The sequence below is a fragment of the Zootoca vivipara genome, chromosome 10 (assembly GCF_963506605.1).
Source record: "Zootoca vivipara chromosome 10, rZooViv1.1, whole genome shotgun sequence".
Classification (NCBI taxonomy): domain Eukaryota; kingdom Metazoa; phylum Chordata; class Lepidosauria; order Squamata; family Lacertidae; genus Zootoca; species Zootoca vivipara.
Genome location: NC_083285.1, coordinates 16629765 through 16646608, shown reverse-complemented (window position 1 = coordinate 16646608; position 16844 = coordinate 16629765). Strand labels below are relative to the sequence as shown.

The 16844-nt window shown below is 46.3% G+C and overlaps 1 protein-coding gene across 8 annotated transcripts in view; it reads right to left on the bottom strand.

The window, feature by feature from the left end:
* The window catches only part of CADPS2 (calcium dependent secretion activator 2), a 327080-nt gene that overhangs the window by 43969 nt on the left and 266267 nt on the right, over nt 1-16844 (bottom strand). For all 8 annotated transcript variants that reach the window (XM_060279570.1, XM_035128678.2, XM_035128680.2 and 5 more), the window contains 4 exons: nt 8631-8786; nt 6802-6949; nt 5780-5794; nt 2286-2360 (listed from right to left, as the gene is read on the bottom strand). In XM_060279570.1, the coding sequence (XP_060135553.1) occupies nt 2286-2360; nt 5780-5794; nt 6802-6949; nt 8631-8786 (394 nt within the window). The remainder of the gene's footprint in view (nt 1-2285; nt 2361-5779; nt 5795-6801; nt 6950-8630; nt 8787-16844) is intronic.

The following is a 16844-nucleotide window of genomic DNA, read 5'->3' as shown; positions in this document are numbered from 1 at the left end:
GGTTAAGCAGATCCTAAACCATCCCCGCCAGTTCAAAACGGTGACATCCCTCAGTACTTTTCATTTAAAAATCAAGGAAGTTGGGAGCCTGGTTATGTGCAAGGCCAAGTTTGGCCCTCCATTATGAATCATGAGAAAGCTTCCTAGAAATAAGCGTCTTATGTCATTTCTTGCTTGGAATTACTCAAACACTAGCCAAGGAGCTGAAAAGCCACTTCCGTTGGCCATTAATTTGAACCTGCACCCTAAAAAGCTAAGAACTCCAATTCCCAATCATTCGTACTTTGGAAGTCACATCACAAGAAGCATGAAGCAGAATGAGAACCTTATCACCTTATACAAGATCAGAGATTAATTTAAAAATAAACCAAAACCATGCACACCGATGTATGCTGTAGCTGTATTAGCTGTTACATTACTGCAACTTGTACTTCCAGGTGAATAGGCATATGACAAACCTATCAAATGTTTTAAAGAGCAATTGCTTGCCATCCAGATGACTCTCATTCCTAGAACAACGGAGCAGCACTTTGTGAGTGAGAGGACAGGTCAAAATTCCCCTTGGCATGCTGTTAATGGCCACTCTAACAGTGTCACAACAGTGTCACATTCCTTATTCCTTGTAAGGATCTGAGACGCTCACCCAGGCTCCTAATGGCTTGAAGGAGTTACAGTAGTAAACTGCACTCGTCAGATCTTTAACCTGTTCTGTTTCCAACATATCTATTTGTAAGACCATTAGTCTTACATCATCATCTAGACATGTCTCATTACACCAAGAAGGGATCTTCACTGTGTTTCGAATCTAAGGAAGGGCCCCACTTTAATTGGTGGCACCCGTTTTCTGCCTCCCTATTACCACAACACTGAATAGCTTCTATTTAAGTTTATTAGTTTTATTTCATAAATTTTATACACCGCTGAATCCCATCAAAGCAGCTTATCTGCTCAATTCGCTGCAGTCATCTCAATCAGGGTGTCAAATGATAGTTAATATGGTCCTCCAATGACCCCACTCCTGGAAGGTGGTCAGTTTTAGAGCTAGACCTGGAAAATACAGGTTCAGATAACTGCAGGATCAACCTGCATTTGGCACAGGGAAACAGGGGTTGTAGCCGCTAAAAACTTAAGGCGTGATGAGAAGGCATGTCCAAACATTTTGGGATATTTGGTGAACACAAAGCAGGAAGCCAATTAATTGCATTGGGCAAGTCTGTTTTTTTAGCCTGATTCAGGTGTGAAGAAAAAGTAAGCTTCTGAGCGCCTATGTGACAAATATTTGGAATCACAATGTGGTCAATATAATACTCAAAATCCAAATCTGACTAAAGTCTAAGGTTAATTTTGATGCTATCTGCCCATGCTAGTGTCTAAAGGCCTCTGTGACTTATAGGGCACAACGATGGACCATTTAAACGAAGCTTGTGGACCACAGTTTGGGACCCCCTGGCCTTTGTCCATGAAATTACTTGTGGATAGGACTTTTTTGTGCGTAAGAATCTCCAGTTTGGGGCTTGTAGCTTCAAATATTGGAATCCCTCCACATCCATAGTGTTACTAGACCATGGAGAGATACTAGAGACGAACTGGGAAAACCAGATGCAATTGTACCACTGGTTATTACTTTTTGGGCCGAGCTGAGGCTGATAATCCTGCCATTCCCCTGGTACTGTACCTCACAGCTCACCCTGTTCATGAAATAGCATTTTCTTCTCTGTAAAGTTTTATGTTACTTTATTTGAAACATTCTAAGACCAAGGTAATTATTTCAAGATTTCCCTTTATAGAAGGAGAAATGCCAAGAAGCAACATTGAAAATAAGGGCGGCTAAAAAGAAGAGTTAAACAAAAGCCCTTTCAGGGTCTTTTTATGTAAGATCAATGTCAAAATTAAAATGGGCTTTAAAAGCCTTTGAAAAATCTGGAGAACACACTTGCTTCACGTGCATCACGAAACAAGCAAGAAAACAACGATGTACCTAATTAAAGCTAATCTTAATATAGTACAAATGTGGTCATGGCCGATGCCAGTAATTAATGAAGGGACTGTAGCATGAAGCACAAAAGAATATACCCGATTAATAGATGCTGCATAGGAATCCTTGATCAAATAGGGATCTAATTTAAATCTGTAAACATCGTGATGAACTGTCCTGATGTTAGTCACTAAGCCTATTTTTCTCTAAAAATGCAACGGGAGAAATATCAGACGTCTCATTTTAGAAAGCAGGCATTGCAGAAAGAAAGACACACTGCCGTTCAGCTACGAAGTGTGAATACATTTACCTTTGAAACAAGAAGTGAAATTACTTCCTTCACGGTTTCTTCAATCAAGTCATCTATTTTTGAATGGTATTGTTGCTGCGTTTTAGGAGACAAAAGCAGCATTAGTGTGTTATTGTGTACACAACACTTTTGCCATAAGTCATACATAGAACAAAGAGTCTAAATCGGACAGATCAGGTTTGCTCAAAATTATCATTTTGAACCCCCAATGAACAAAACCTTGAAAATGATCCACCCCGTCAGTACTTTCTTACACTCTGTGTTGAAATTTTTCCCATGTGCGCTGTTGAGTTAAGCAGCTAATAGGGCTATTATTTAGATGCACTGAGGTCTTATTCTTATTCAGGCAAAGGAATGCGAAAGATACTTTTTGTCTCTCTGTAATTAAGGTGGTTGTGAGTCTTCCCCCTTCCTCGACTCAAAGGTTTGGTTTAGCTGCAGAAGCAAGATGATTCTCCCCCCCCCTCAAAAAAATAAAGCACTTTATATCTAGCCATTCTCATTCACAAGTTATGACCTCTAGAAATAAAATGAAGGGCCAATTGTTAAATCTTAAAAAAGAGCCCTTTTATCCATGGAGTGAACTGCAGTTTATACAACTCCTGCATAATCTGTTCAAACATGGGCGAAAAAATAAAATTCCATCAGGAAACCTGAAGAGATGGTAATAAATTACCAGGCCACAAAAGGCATAACAACAAAATCAGCTGTCATTCTCCATCGTCTTGCTTCTGCCTTTTCTTCCACTAATGAAAATGCCGTCTCTTTTAAAGAAGCGCACTTTAAATTAAACCTGAAAGACTTTCGTACCCTGTTTCGCGCGATAAATAGAGCAGGCTTCCATCCTGGAGTTAGCAGGAGAAAGGGCTCCTTTTCTATTCTCAAAGTACATCCATTAAAAAAGAAGTAATTCTCCTTTCAGAACATTTGTTCCAGGGAGAATAATGCCCCACCAACCACTTCACAAAAAAATATGACTTGTAAAGACTAACCCTATCTTGATAGTTCAAGGCTACCTGAAACAGCAAGAGCATAATGCTCAGAGTAAAAGCACCAAAATCAATATAAACATTAGGCTAACTTGGCAGGAGCCCATTGAATAGTTTTCTAAAATTTAGCTTTTTGAAGGCTATTTGCCTCCCTTCCCCCCCCTCCCAAAGTTTCCACACAGATGTACTTAATAACTCCCAGGAGAGCTGCCCTTTTGTCAAGCAACTGCCCACTGTGCTCAGATTAATGAAGCAAACATTTTGTATACAAGTAAATGGATGCAGATACACATGTAATGTCGGGAAGTGCCAATTGCCGCTTTTTATAAAAGAGGCTGTAATGTAGTCCACAGTTGCACATTCTCAAGTCCCACGGAAATCAAAGGCACAGCCATAGGGATAACCATGAGCAAGCTTGTAATCACAGCAAATTAGTCTTCTGCAGCCAGAGAGAATCACATGCAAGGAAGAAGAAAAGAGATTGCGATTCAATTCGCGAGCACGAGAATTTCTCGGGCTTCGGGTAACTGTCTTAAGATGAAAAATGATTGAATGAGGCTATTTTTTGGGGGGGGTGTCATAATTTAGCGCCGATACCTAGTGCTCACGATCATGCTTGCTGTATCTTATCCAGGGATTATTTTGCATGTTAAAGGCCTCCCCTCCTCATGCTTAGCCCATTTGCAGGTGAGTTACGGAATGCCACTACCTGGTGTGTTTTTCGAAGTCCTCTCGGGTGTTTGGGTCTCCTTTGATTATAAAGGAATTAAAAGAGAGCTTTGGTGAACCCAGTTTCGGTCTGAGAGGGAATTGACAAAAGATGCCCAACACTCATATGTACGATGGTAGGAAGCTCAGTTATGTGATGCTGAATGAGATTGAGTGTGGGGGAGAAAGCCTTAGGAGTCAGTAACAAGTCACCAAAAGAATCAAGGAAGCTAAAAGATTGGCGGGCTTTTGCTTGAAGGGAGCAAAGGAGAAGGGACTGATGGGCTTTCCTTCAACCACCTTAAGCGCAAGGCATGGTTGAGACAAGCTTGGGGATATTTCCTCTGTTTCTTTTTGCTGCATTTTAAAACTGTGATTACAAACATTGGGGTGGTACCGATGTTTTAAATAAGTATGGCTTTTGCTTTCTGCAAAAAATAATCATTATTATGGGAACACCTCCCCAAACGGACCTGCTTTTGTGCCCCACAATTTCAGTAAGGCATTGAATAGGCGACACACCTTTGCCTGTAGAAATTGAGATACTAAACTATTTGGGATTTTAAATGCTCATTTTTCTACTGGTATTTTAAAATGTATCTTTTATATGTTATGTAGACTGCTTAAGAGTTTTTGATGAGCAAGTGGTACATAAAGCCTGTTAAATGAATGGATGGAAGGATGGATGGACGGAGTGCTGATATGCATGGCAACTCTTTTTTCTTTTTCTTTTGCACTAGCTTTTGGTTTGCACGTGCATCAATGCACACATACACCCCTGGTGCCAACCCTCAAGTTCTAAGGGGGAAATGATGCTTTGACTTCTTTGAACGTAACCATTTTTTTACAACTGTTACGGTTTTGATCTAGGGCAGGAGTGGCGAACCTTCCTCGACCTAGGCCCACACTGAAAGTTGGCCATGCCTCCACGGGACGCATGCCTGAGGTGGGTGTGGCCAACACACACATGTGCATGTGCACACCTACTGACTCACTCCCCATACATACGGCACCCACAAGCACACCCACACAATACCCTCACTCTGTGATTTGGGGTGGGAGGGCAGGAAAGGCCTTCTCTTGATCTTCAGCAAGCCCCACTGGGATCAGCTGCACTAAGGAGTCCCCCATCGAGCCCTCCCAAGTTCAGCTGAAGGAGGTAAGCACTTTTTGCGAGCCCTGCTCTGTCTGTTCACAGGTGCAATTTAAATCAAGGTGGCAGAATAAGGGATCTGGCCTGCTGGTCATATCTGGTTCCCTTGTTCCCTTGCATTCGGGTGACTGGATACATAAGGGGACAAGGCCTTCAACATTTGTGTGGAAATGGGCTTTCCCCATTCTTGCACCATAAGCTGCCAAATTCCCTCTCGCGCACAACTACCTGTCATTCTTATTTCTCTGTAGAGTCATAGAATCATAGAACTGTAGACCCCCAAGGGTCCTCTCGTCCAACTCCCTGCAATGCAGGAATCTCAGCTAAGGCATCTATGACAGATGGCCATCCAACCTCTGCTTAAAAACCTCCAATGAAGGACAGTCCACAACCTGCCAAGGGAGACCCTTCCACTGCCCAACAGCTCTTACTGACAGAAGTTCTTCCTGATGTTTAGTCAGAATCTCCTTTCTTGAATCTTGAAGATATATCTGGCAAGTATGGAACACATACAGACTCTCTTGCTTGGGGACCTACATTTTGGACCAGTGTTGTTACCACTCATGCCATACTGTTCGCAACAAGCAATGGACACGGAAACACTTTTGAAGACAGAAAGAAATTCTAAAACAAAATCAACTTACCCACTGATTAGCAAACTGGGCCATGTGACAGAAAGCCCCCCAAAAACCAGAGAGTGGGGAAAAATGGGGAAAATAATCATTACAAAATAGTATGAGAAATAAATAGACTTAAGGAAATGATATGGATCAACAGAGAATACGAAAATATTGTAATGCTATAAAACAACTAATGCACATAAATATGGTTGACATTTGTATACTGCAAAGCAAAACACTGCAGTAATGTGTGATGATGACCTTTCAATTTAGGGGTCCACAAATTTGGGCTAGCCATGTTGGCCCAGCCAATGGGTCTAGGAACCAGCAAGTTTGGTTTTGTCACTTCCTGCTTCACAGAAGCCAAGGAGAGTCTTTGCTTTTGTACCGACTGCCTGGGATGGGAGGTGACAGGGGGAAAGGCAGGTGGGTCTTTCTGTGTTCACGGAAACCCCTCCCCTCCAATCCACAACACCGAAGCTTTTGCAGTCTGGTACCATTTTGAAAGAGGCACTCTCTGCCTCCATATGTTGTCCGTAGAGTCACCCCTATGACAGAGGGTCCTGAAAATGTTTCCTTTTTTGTGTGTGGTTAAAGTTAAATTTCTGGTCATCATCGTTTTATTTGTATGGTCACTGCTAAGGACTGCATTTGTGGACCCCTTCTTCAATCTCTCCCTACTTTGACAGCAAATATTAAGAAAACCATCCCCAAAATGGAGGCACATTCTAAAATCACGCACTGCAGAGTTAATGTAGTTTAACATTCTGACTACAACTGTCCTCCATCTCAGGTTGTCTTGGCCAGAAAGCCTTTATCTGACAATGGAAGGCATAGAAGGACAATAGTAGGACAGGGGACGAGCAAGGACATACTTGGAGAAATTGCTCCAGTGGCTTCTTACATCATTCTTTTTTGACTATGTTTCTCCTCCCTGCTCTTCCTCCTCAAAACCTGCAATAGCCACCCTGGAGCTGAAATCTGGCAAAAAGCCTTCTGTGTTCTTCCTGATCTTGTGAAACAGACATTCCAAGATGCTCACTTACCTCCTGCCCGCCATCCAGGACACATAATTTAGCAGTCTGCTTCTTGGCATCAACCAGCACGTTGAACATCGTGCACACAGGAGAGGGAATGCGCAAGTCCGTAGATTTATTTGTCTTTTGCAGTTTGAGTTCAAAGGCAATTCTTGTTCTATTAATTACAATGTGGGGATCGCAACAGAAAGGACTGTCAAAATTCTAAATAACTGAAGTGCAAAAACGAATCCAGGCTAAATGTATTAACATAAAATTAATTTCAAATTTGGAAAAACCAAAGTAGAAATGTTTAGGCAGCTGCACGTAAAACTGGGGAGTTATCATTTTCACATATCTTATTAAAACTTTCCAGCAAGGTGCTCTGATAGCCCCCTCAAGGTTAGATATTGCTTTGACTGAATAACAGCATGACAAAACATAACACAGATAAAACACATATTGCAGCGAATGCTTTCTGACAGATAAGCTTTCCGCACAATTTTCAAACTGGCAAAAACAGAATATAGACTGTCATGTAACATATTCAGGTACTTCTGACAATTTTTTTTAAAAAATTAAAATGATATGTTGTTAAGAGTTCCAGCTTTTTATGGTGGGGGGAAGGGGGAGTGTGTAATAATTGCTTTCTTCGATTTTGCACTTTCACTTATAAAAGCACTCGCAACACGGATGGAATTGAGAAGTTAACTTGAGTGGTGAAGTCAAGAGCAGATGGATCTTAGAACTGCTTGCACTATAAAGAACTAAGGGTCAGCGCACATATCACACAGCTAGCCTTGCCAGAAAGGGGTGTTTAAATCACTCCATGGAGTGGCAAGCGGTCAATCAGGTGGTCCTAAGCATACCGAAATTAAAAGAGGGGTCTGTGACAGCATTGTGAAAGAGGTCAGATCCGAAGAGTGAACCATTGCGTCTATTGCCCACCATGCTTTACGGAGTAATTTAAAGCCACCCTCACCTGTTGGGTAAATCCAGGGGCATAGTGTGGGGGGTGCCGGGGTGGGAGTGGGGTTCTGGCCCAGGGCCAGAATTTTTGAGCGAGCGCAAGCCAGGCACTCCCATGCAGCTTCCCCCAGTGCGGCCTGGCTTGGTGCTCCTCTCTGCCTGCCAAGGGCCATGTCAGCCAGCCAGGTTCTCCACTACACAGGCAGGCAGGTGGCTCCACTTTGCCCCTGTGGGGGTGGGGGTCAGTCCGGTGGTGTCAGCAGCAAGAGCTAGGCTGATGTGGCCCAGCCTGGAACATGCCACTCTCCTGGCATGCATGCCTGCACCCACCCCAGTGTCAGGGGCTGGACTGAGGAGGAATGGTGGGAGCCGCCGCCCCCATCCTGAACCTTCCCTGGGAAATACTGGGTGGGGAACAGCTAGAAGAGGAAACACCAGGAGAGAGACAGCTGGCAAATTCAGTGTCCTTGGACAGTATTCCTGACCCCCCCCTTCACCTAAGACTAGACAGGCTTTGAAAGTGATAGAACAGAAAGTACAGCAGCAACAAGCTTAGATTACCCGACATAGGAGTGATGTAGATTAATGGGGACGGAGGGGGTGAACCTTTACTGGGAGCAACGCCATTTCTAGAGGGATATGCATTCCTTTGTCTCTCGCTGTAATTAGAAACTAACTGGTAAGAACACTCCTTTTGTTTGATCTGCTTATTTATTGCCACCGAAAGAGGGATCAGATTCCCCGAAGCCTGACACCCAGGCAACCAACAACCAATGCCATGCCGCTGGATTAATCCTGCCACTTTCACACTAGGCTGCTCAACTCAAACATCCACAGGAGTCCCAGAAATGGTAGCATTTGTACGGCAATTTACGAAAATGCCCACGTACCTTTTGACGCATGCTTCTATCATATCACTGGCCATGAGTTTCAGCCTCTGTTCTAAGTGGTGGGCAAATTCTGGCTCTGGCCAATGAAGGTCGAAGACGAACATCTGCAGTGCATCAAGTTTCCAGAAGAGATCTTCCGACGTTGCTGACCCATTGCTACAACAACAACAAATCATTCAAGGCATTGTTTGAATCACAGCACTAGAGAAAACAGGGCCCCCCCTTTAGGCGCTGGAACTGGATGTTTTTTTACAAGAACATAAAAGCAGCTCTGGCAACATTATCATTTTGTTACGTCTATTGGACCGCCCAGTATTCCAACAGTTTTATCTGATGTGGCACAAATGGCGCATTGGTAGCAACAGCTAGAAACGGTGTCTTGCCAAGCAACAGCTTGGCAGGAGGGCGCCATCTTGTAATGGGGTGGGAGAGCTGAAAGTAATGCCAATATATTTCGCATCTGGCAACCAATGCACCCCTTGGGTTTCAAAGTATCAAAGTTCAGTTCTGAAGAAGTGTATCTGAAGAAGTGTGCATGCACACGAAAGCTTGTACCTATGACAAACTTGGTCTCTAAGGTGCTACTGGAAGGATTATTTTATTTTGTTTTGACTGTGTCAGACCAACATGGCTACCTACGTGTAAAGTTCAGTTCTGTTCATCTTTGGGGGTTGGAGACAGAACCCAATAATTCACAGGTCACATTAATTCAATAATATAAAAAAGATTCGCCTAGCCCCTAAGCCAGTATACACCAGGAGGCTTATGTTCATATTTCTAGAGTTAATGCTAATTACATAACTTCTGGTAAATGAATCACCATAGCCACTAGAGGGCCCTGAAAATTTGTGTCCCGGGCTTTTTAGACTCGTCTACCCATGTACTATCTAAAAACCAAAGGGGTGCATTGGTCGCAAGGTGTGATTCCTTCCCCTCAGCTCTCCTACCCCATTATTATGACTTAATGTACTTTCAGTGGTTTGGCTGCTTTGTCGCTACACAACTTAGAACCATGCACAGATTGCATCTCTAAATTCTTTTATTATTATTATTTATTATTATTTTGACAATGTAATAATCATAAATAAGGATAAAAATATGCACCCCACCACCGAGATAATTCCATTGTAACTATCCAGTCTCCCAAAATTTCAGCACCTCCTGTGATGGTTTTTTACCCCTTTCCATTTTAACAGTACAAATTCTACAAACACCCTTCATATCTCCTCAAAATCATTTATCCTGCTTATTCCCCATCTTACCTTAATGGCACATGTTAATTTATCATTAACAACTATATCCTACACCTCTTTATATCACTCTTCCTCTTTATGTTCTGCTTGCCCCTTCCACTTTCTGGCTATAATAATTTGTGCAGCTGTCAATAAATTTGTGAGCAAGCCTGTGAACCACCCACCCCATTGTAAATTGATAATAATGCTACCTCTGGACTTTTGGTCAGCTTTAACCCAGTGATTTCTGTTATCTCCTGAAGCACCCTTTGCAAAAAAAAATGTACATATTTACACTGCCTCTCCTAATTCTGTGCCCTATCTTCGAGCAGAGAAATTGAGACGGGAAAACCATTTAACTGAACCTTTTTCTAGGAAGACTGGGAGAAATTCTCCAGCAGTTTCTCAAGAGTGAAACTCATCATGGAACCAAGTCTGACTGACATAGTCAGGAAGCCAGATGAGAGTGGTGGCAGTGTTTCTGCCTTCCCTATGTCTTGAGAAGGGAGTGGCAGCAATGGTGGCAAGAAGGGCAGTTTCTGCCAGCAGCACATTGACCATGGTCACCTCCCTGCCCTTTGCAACCTGCAGTCAAGGTGGTGTCAGTATCAGTTCACTATTCACCTTTGCATCTGGACTTTAGAGAATTAACATGAAAAGGCCCAAAGAGCTATACCTGTATCTGGGATGGATTCAGGTTCAAGGAGACCCCTGGATGAACCCAAACTTGTGCAGGTTGTACATGTGCCTGGGGTGCCTGTTTCTGGGCAAAGAAGAGGCTATGCAAGCTTTGAGGGTCATGTGAGGTAAAGGTAAAGGGACCCCTGACCGTTAAGTCCAGTCGCGGATGACTCTGGGGATTCATCTCGCTTTACAGGCCGAGGGAGCCGGTGTTTGTCCATGGACAGTTTTTTCTGGGTCATGTGGCCAGCATGACTAAGCCGCTTCTGGCGCAACAGAACACCGAAACCAGAGCAGCACACGGAAACGCCATTTACCTTCCCGCTGCAGCAGTACCTATTTATCTACTTGCACTTTTTGGCGTGCTTTTGAACTGCTAGGTTGGCAGGAGCTGGGGCAGAGCAATAGGGGCTCACCCCGTTGTGGGGATTCGAACCATCGACCTTCTGATCGGCAAGCTCTAGGCTCTGTGGTTTAGACCACAGTGCCACCCGCTTCCTTGAGGGTCATACCAGATTGAAAAATGTCTGCAAGGAAAAATCTGACACTTGTGATAAAAGTCCTGCATGGTATAATGTCTGTTTACACCCATTTATCTGAATTTGGCCTGTACATTACACACACTCTAAGATAAGACAAACCAAATTTATGGAAGGATAAAGGTTGAATAAGCCAAAATTGTCAGCTTAATATTTGTCTGTGCTCTGTGATGATCAAATGTAACTCCATCTGTAAAAGCAGAATTAAGCCAACCAATTGTTATTGTGTGATGTCCAGTATTTCTTTAAAAAAATATATATCAGTTTCCCAACAGGCCTAATAAAAAAATATTGAAGAAATTATTTTCTCTCAAATGCTGTTAAAATAATCCTACGCATACCCATTTCCTGTTAGCCATTTAAACTGGCTTTCACCAATTACAGTAAAAGCTACAATAGCCGCTGGTTCATGAAATGTCAAAAACACCCAGTAATCAATGCCTCTTATAGTTTTTATGACACAAAGTTACAATAACTTTATTTGTTCTTTCATTTGGAATTTGTGCAACAATATTCACAGAACGATTTTTTTTGTGGGGGGGGGGGGGAGATGATGGACACAGGAAGGAAAGCTGCAGCAACAAAGAAACAATGTGTTCCTAGCAATGCAGCTAAGCAGAAATTTTGTCACTGGATATGTTTGGCTGCGCAAATAAAACCCTCCCAGGGATAAGAGGCTTTGACACTGACAATACTACAATAGTCTGTGGAAATGGTGCATAATTTATCTGTGTTGATCACGATGAAATATCTGCACTAGGACTTGTCTCTCCCTTTGGCACAAAGTTCTTGTAATTCAAACGTATGATAAATTGCCACTTCCCAAAAAGATTTTAATCTTTTGGCAACTGCTTTATATAAAGCGATGGTGGATACACTATTCTTACTCACCCTGGCACAGAATGAAACTGTTTGCATTTCAAAGTACTGCAACATTCATGTCACTGCGATCTGTGAAGGATCTCAACTACTGTACTCAACAGTGGTGCAGAGAAGGGTGGTGTACTCTGTGGTGGCACCTATTTTATGAGATTATCTCCACTTGGAGATCAGGTGGGCATCAACAGCGGAGTGTTTCTGCCAGCAACTGAAAAACATACCTCTTCACCCAAGCTTCTCCTGGCTAACTCCTAGTATCTCTGGGTACTGCCTAAATGATGCAGAAGTTTTATAGTTGTTTTACTGGTACAGCTTTTATTGCTGTCCTGTTTGTTTCATTGTCCTGGCATTTCTTTGAAATAATGGGTGGAGGGCAGATCACTTTAATAAAGAAATAAGATAAATCACAACTGTGTATAACTAGGGAGAGAATTACACTTCTCTCCCTGGCTGTAGGAATAGTCATCTTTCTAATGCTTATTGTGAGGGACAGGGGATATCGCGAAGTCCCTCCCCTCCTGAGTTCAAGCCCGTCCCCGAGCAAAGGGGAAAGCAGGGAGAGTTCCGATTCCAGTGGGGAAGCAGGAAGTCGTGTCCGAGGCTCAGGCAAGGTAGAGGAGCCAGGGTCCCAGGTGGGACAGGAAGGGGCAAGCAAGGGGGGAAGACCCATCCCTCCAACTCCAGAATTACGCAGGAAGAGGAGGGGCAAGAGGATGGGTCTGCCAAAGCTTTTGTGTTGGAGAAAGACGCGCCAAAAGCCATTAGGAGGTTCTGAAACCGACTGACAACATCGCTCCGTGTAAATAGCAATGACTTGAGCACTGTAAATACGCAGCACCAATAAAAGAATAAAATGCAGAGCTGCGTAGCGTCGTTACTCTGAAGTAGTCCACTCCGGCCACTGTGACAGCAACCTCCTAATCATTTTTGGGCTACTTCGGAGTTGCCGGGATGAGCGTGTCCGAGGCGGAGAAGTGGCGGCAGATCGCTGAGCAAGCCCAGCTAGAACTGCAACAGCTGTCGCTGCAGGCGCAGGGAGAATTGAAGGCAGCTAAAGAGGAGACTAAGAAGGTCCAGGACGACCGGCTACAACTTGCGGAACAGGTGAGAGAGCTCCAGGAAAAAGAGCAGCATTTAAGGGCGGTGGCGGTAGACCTCCAAAACAAGCTGGATGCAGAGAAAAACAAGGCGGGAGGGGCTCCCCAAGTCCAAGTGCTGCCAGGAAGGAGAGCAGGGACCCTTGTAAGCAAGTTCAATGGAGACCCGAAGGAGTTTCAGGGCTTTGAGACTGAGATCGTGTATGCTCTTGAGCTGCACCAGAATGAGTTCCCCGATGATGAGCACAGAGTAGCGTTTATTGTGGAACATCTCACCGGAGCAGCCAGGGAGTGGCTAAGACCATTAATCGCAACCAAGAATCCTTGCATGAAAAATGTCCAACAATTTCTAGAAGGTTTGAGGACGATGTATTCGTCCGATAGTCATTTGGACCAGACTAAGGAGGAACTGCATAATTTACGCCAAGGAAATATGACAGTTCGCGCATATTGGGCGAAATTCACCATGCTGGTGCACAGACTGGGGTGGGTTTTGGATTCGCCTCCCATGCAAGCTGCGTTTTACTTGGGTTTGAGCGAGGAGGTGAAGGATGAACTCTCGAGAGGTCCAAAGCCCAGTACTATGGATCAGCTGAGCAAAGCAGCTCTGGCGGTGGGGGTGAGGCAGGAATCCCGGTGGAACGACAAGCAAGCGACGCGCGCAAAGCGGGCTTGGTTCCCACGGTCGCAGGAGAAGCCACTCCCTCAACAACCCTTTCAGGCCACGCCTGGAGCCAGCAAAGACCAGGAGCTGGAGGATCTGCGCGCTTTCATCGACAAGAACCTCAAGCGGGGGTTCATAAGGGAAAGCAAGGCAGCAGGGGGCAGCCCGGTCTTCTGGGTGGACAAGAAAGACACGCAACAGCGCCGTCTTGTGGTGGACTTTAGACGGCTGAATTCGGTGACAGAGCCCGTGGCTTTCCCCATGCCCAGAGTGGATGATCTCCTGACAGCGGCACGCAGGGGCAAGATTTTCACCAAGCTGGACCTAAGGGGGGCGTACAACTTGATCAGGATCCGGGAAGGAGATGAATGGAAAACCACGATGTTCACGCCTCTGGGCTCTTTTGAATATCTGGTGATGCCCTTCGGTTTGCAAGGGGGCTCAGCATGCTTCCAGGCCTTCATGCACCACGTCCTGGGGTCCCTCCTCTTCAGGAAATGCTTGGTCTTCCTAGATGACATCCTTATCTACTCGAATGACCCAGTGCAGCATGTGAAAGATGTCAGAGAGGTGTTGCAACGCCTGAAGGAGAACCACCTGTATGTGAAGCTGGAGAAGTGCAAGTTTCACACCAAAGAGGTGGACTTCCTGGGCTACAAGCTGTCAGACAAGGGGCTGGCGATGGACAAGGACAAGGTGCAGGCCATCCTGGACTGGCACAGCCCCAGGACGCGCAAAGATGCCCAACGCCTACTAGGCTTCGCTAACTTCTACAGGAAGTTCATCAAGAACTTCTCTCGCGTTACGGCTCCCATCACGGACTGCCTGAGAGGCAAGCAGAAGTTCAAGTGGACACCAGAGGCGCAAGCAGCGTTCGAAAGCCTCAAGAGAGTGTTCGCCTCAGACCAAAACCTGTTCCATGTGGTGCAGGACGCGCCCCTACGCATTGAGACAGATGCTTCTGAAAAAGCTGTGGGCGCAATTTTGTTGCAACTGGACGCCAACAGGGAGTGGAGACCCTGTGCCTTCTTCTCCAGGAAGCTGACACAGCCTGAACGCAACTACACAGTGTTTGATAGGGAACTTCTTGCGATCTACGCTGCGTTCCAGCACTGGCGACACTTCCTGGTGGGCGCGAAGCACCCCATCCAGGTGTGCACAGACCACAAGAACCTGGAGTTCTGGAGAACTGCCAGGGTGCTCAACCAGCGGCAGATACGGTGGGCAGAGTTCTTCTCGAACTTCAACTTCTCCATCCACTACATCCCGGGGGAGCAGAATGTCAGGGCGGATGCCCTCTCCCGCAAGCCAGAGTACATGGAGGAGGAGGCGCCACCAGCCCCAAGGCACATTTTCCCCCCGTCGGCATGGTCCTGCGGAGCAGCTGTGGTGAGCGAGGCAGAACTCACAGCACTGACGGCAGCGGATGAATTTGCCAACCGCATCTTCAGAGAACTGAGAGGGGGGAGGGAGCAGGCAAAAGACTTTGCAGAACGCAGAGGGCTGCTTTTCTACAAGGGTGCGCTGTACCTACCCACCACCCAGCTTCGACGTACGGTCCTCAAGCAGATGCACGACAACCCTACAGCGGGGCATTTTGGAAGGGACAAAACCGCTCACCTAGTCATGAGACACTTCTGGTGGCCAGGGGTGCGGGAAGATGTTCGAGACTATGTAAGGGGCTGTACCACCTGCCAGCGGGCGAAGGTGGTCAGAGCAGCGCCACCAGGGTTGCTGGAGCCCTTAGCCACACCACACAGGCCGTGGGAAGTGGTGTCCATGGACTTCATCACAGATCTGCCTTCGTCCAGGGGTAAGACTGCAGTGTTGGTGGTGGTGGACCTTATGTCCAAAATGTGTCACTTTATACCGTGTGCCAGGGCAGTCTCGGCAGAAGAGACAGCCAAACTGTTTGTTGATCACATTTTCAGACTGCATGGATTACCTTTAAGGGTTATTTCGGATCGTGGCCGCCAATTTGTTTCCAGGTTCTGGCGGCGGCTCATGAACCTCCTGCAGGTGGAGGTCAGCTTGTCGACGGCTAGACACCCGCAGACCAACGGACAAGCGGAGAGGGTCAACGCCATTCTGCAGCAGTACCTGAGATGCTACGTCAGCCAGCGGCAAACGGACTGGGTGGATCGCTTGCCACTAGCAGAATTTGCCTACAACAATGCAGTGCACGTCTCCACAGGGGTGTCGCCCTTTAAGGCCAATTACGGGCGCGACCTCAGATCTTTCCCAGAGAGGGAGAGGGAGGAGGAGGAGGAGGAGGGCCCACAGGCTGAGGATTGGGCAGAGGAACTGGAGACGGTGCACCAGCAGCTCAGAGAACACTTGGAGAGGGCCAAGGAAGCGTACAAAAAGGGGGCAGATCGCCACAGGCGACAAGGGGAGGTCATCAGGGTGGGGGACAAGGTGTGGTTGTCCTCGGAGGGCCTTCCCACCAGAGGGAGGTGCAAAAAGCTGGCACCCAAAAGGCTGGGCCCCTTCACGGTCACGCAACAGGTAAACCCGGTGGCATACAGGCTGGCACTGCCAGAGGACATGAGGGTGCATCCAGTGTTTCATAGATCGCTGCTGTCGCCGTACAGGGAAAGCAGCAGGCTCCGAGACAGCGAACAAACCCCCGAGGGAGGGGGGGAGAGGGAAGGCAGGGAGCAACTCAATGAGGCCACGGCCATCCTGGATTCAAGGTGGGGGGTGGGGGGACTGGAGTACCTCATGGCATGGGAGGATGCTCCACCGTCCCAGAATGAATGGGTCCCAGCCACTCAGATACAGGAGGAATTCTTGGTGGAAGAATTTCACGCCCTCTTTCCCCACAGACCCAAGCCCTGGCACATGGAAAGGGAGGGGGAGGAGGAGGAGGCACGGGAGAGCAGCTCACCATGGCGCTGGGAAGCGGAGTTTGAGGAACCAGAGGATGAGGTATGGGTGTCACCGAGATCCACCCAGTCAGAGGAAGGAGCAGATTGGCAGAACGTTTTTACCCCCACCAGCTCTGACGCCACGGACTTTTTGGGATTCCCGTCCGCCCAGGCGGAAGGGGGGGGCTCGCAGGACTGGGGGGAGGTATTCACACCAACGGGCTCGGAGAGCACTGAGTTCTTAGGCTTCCA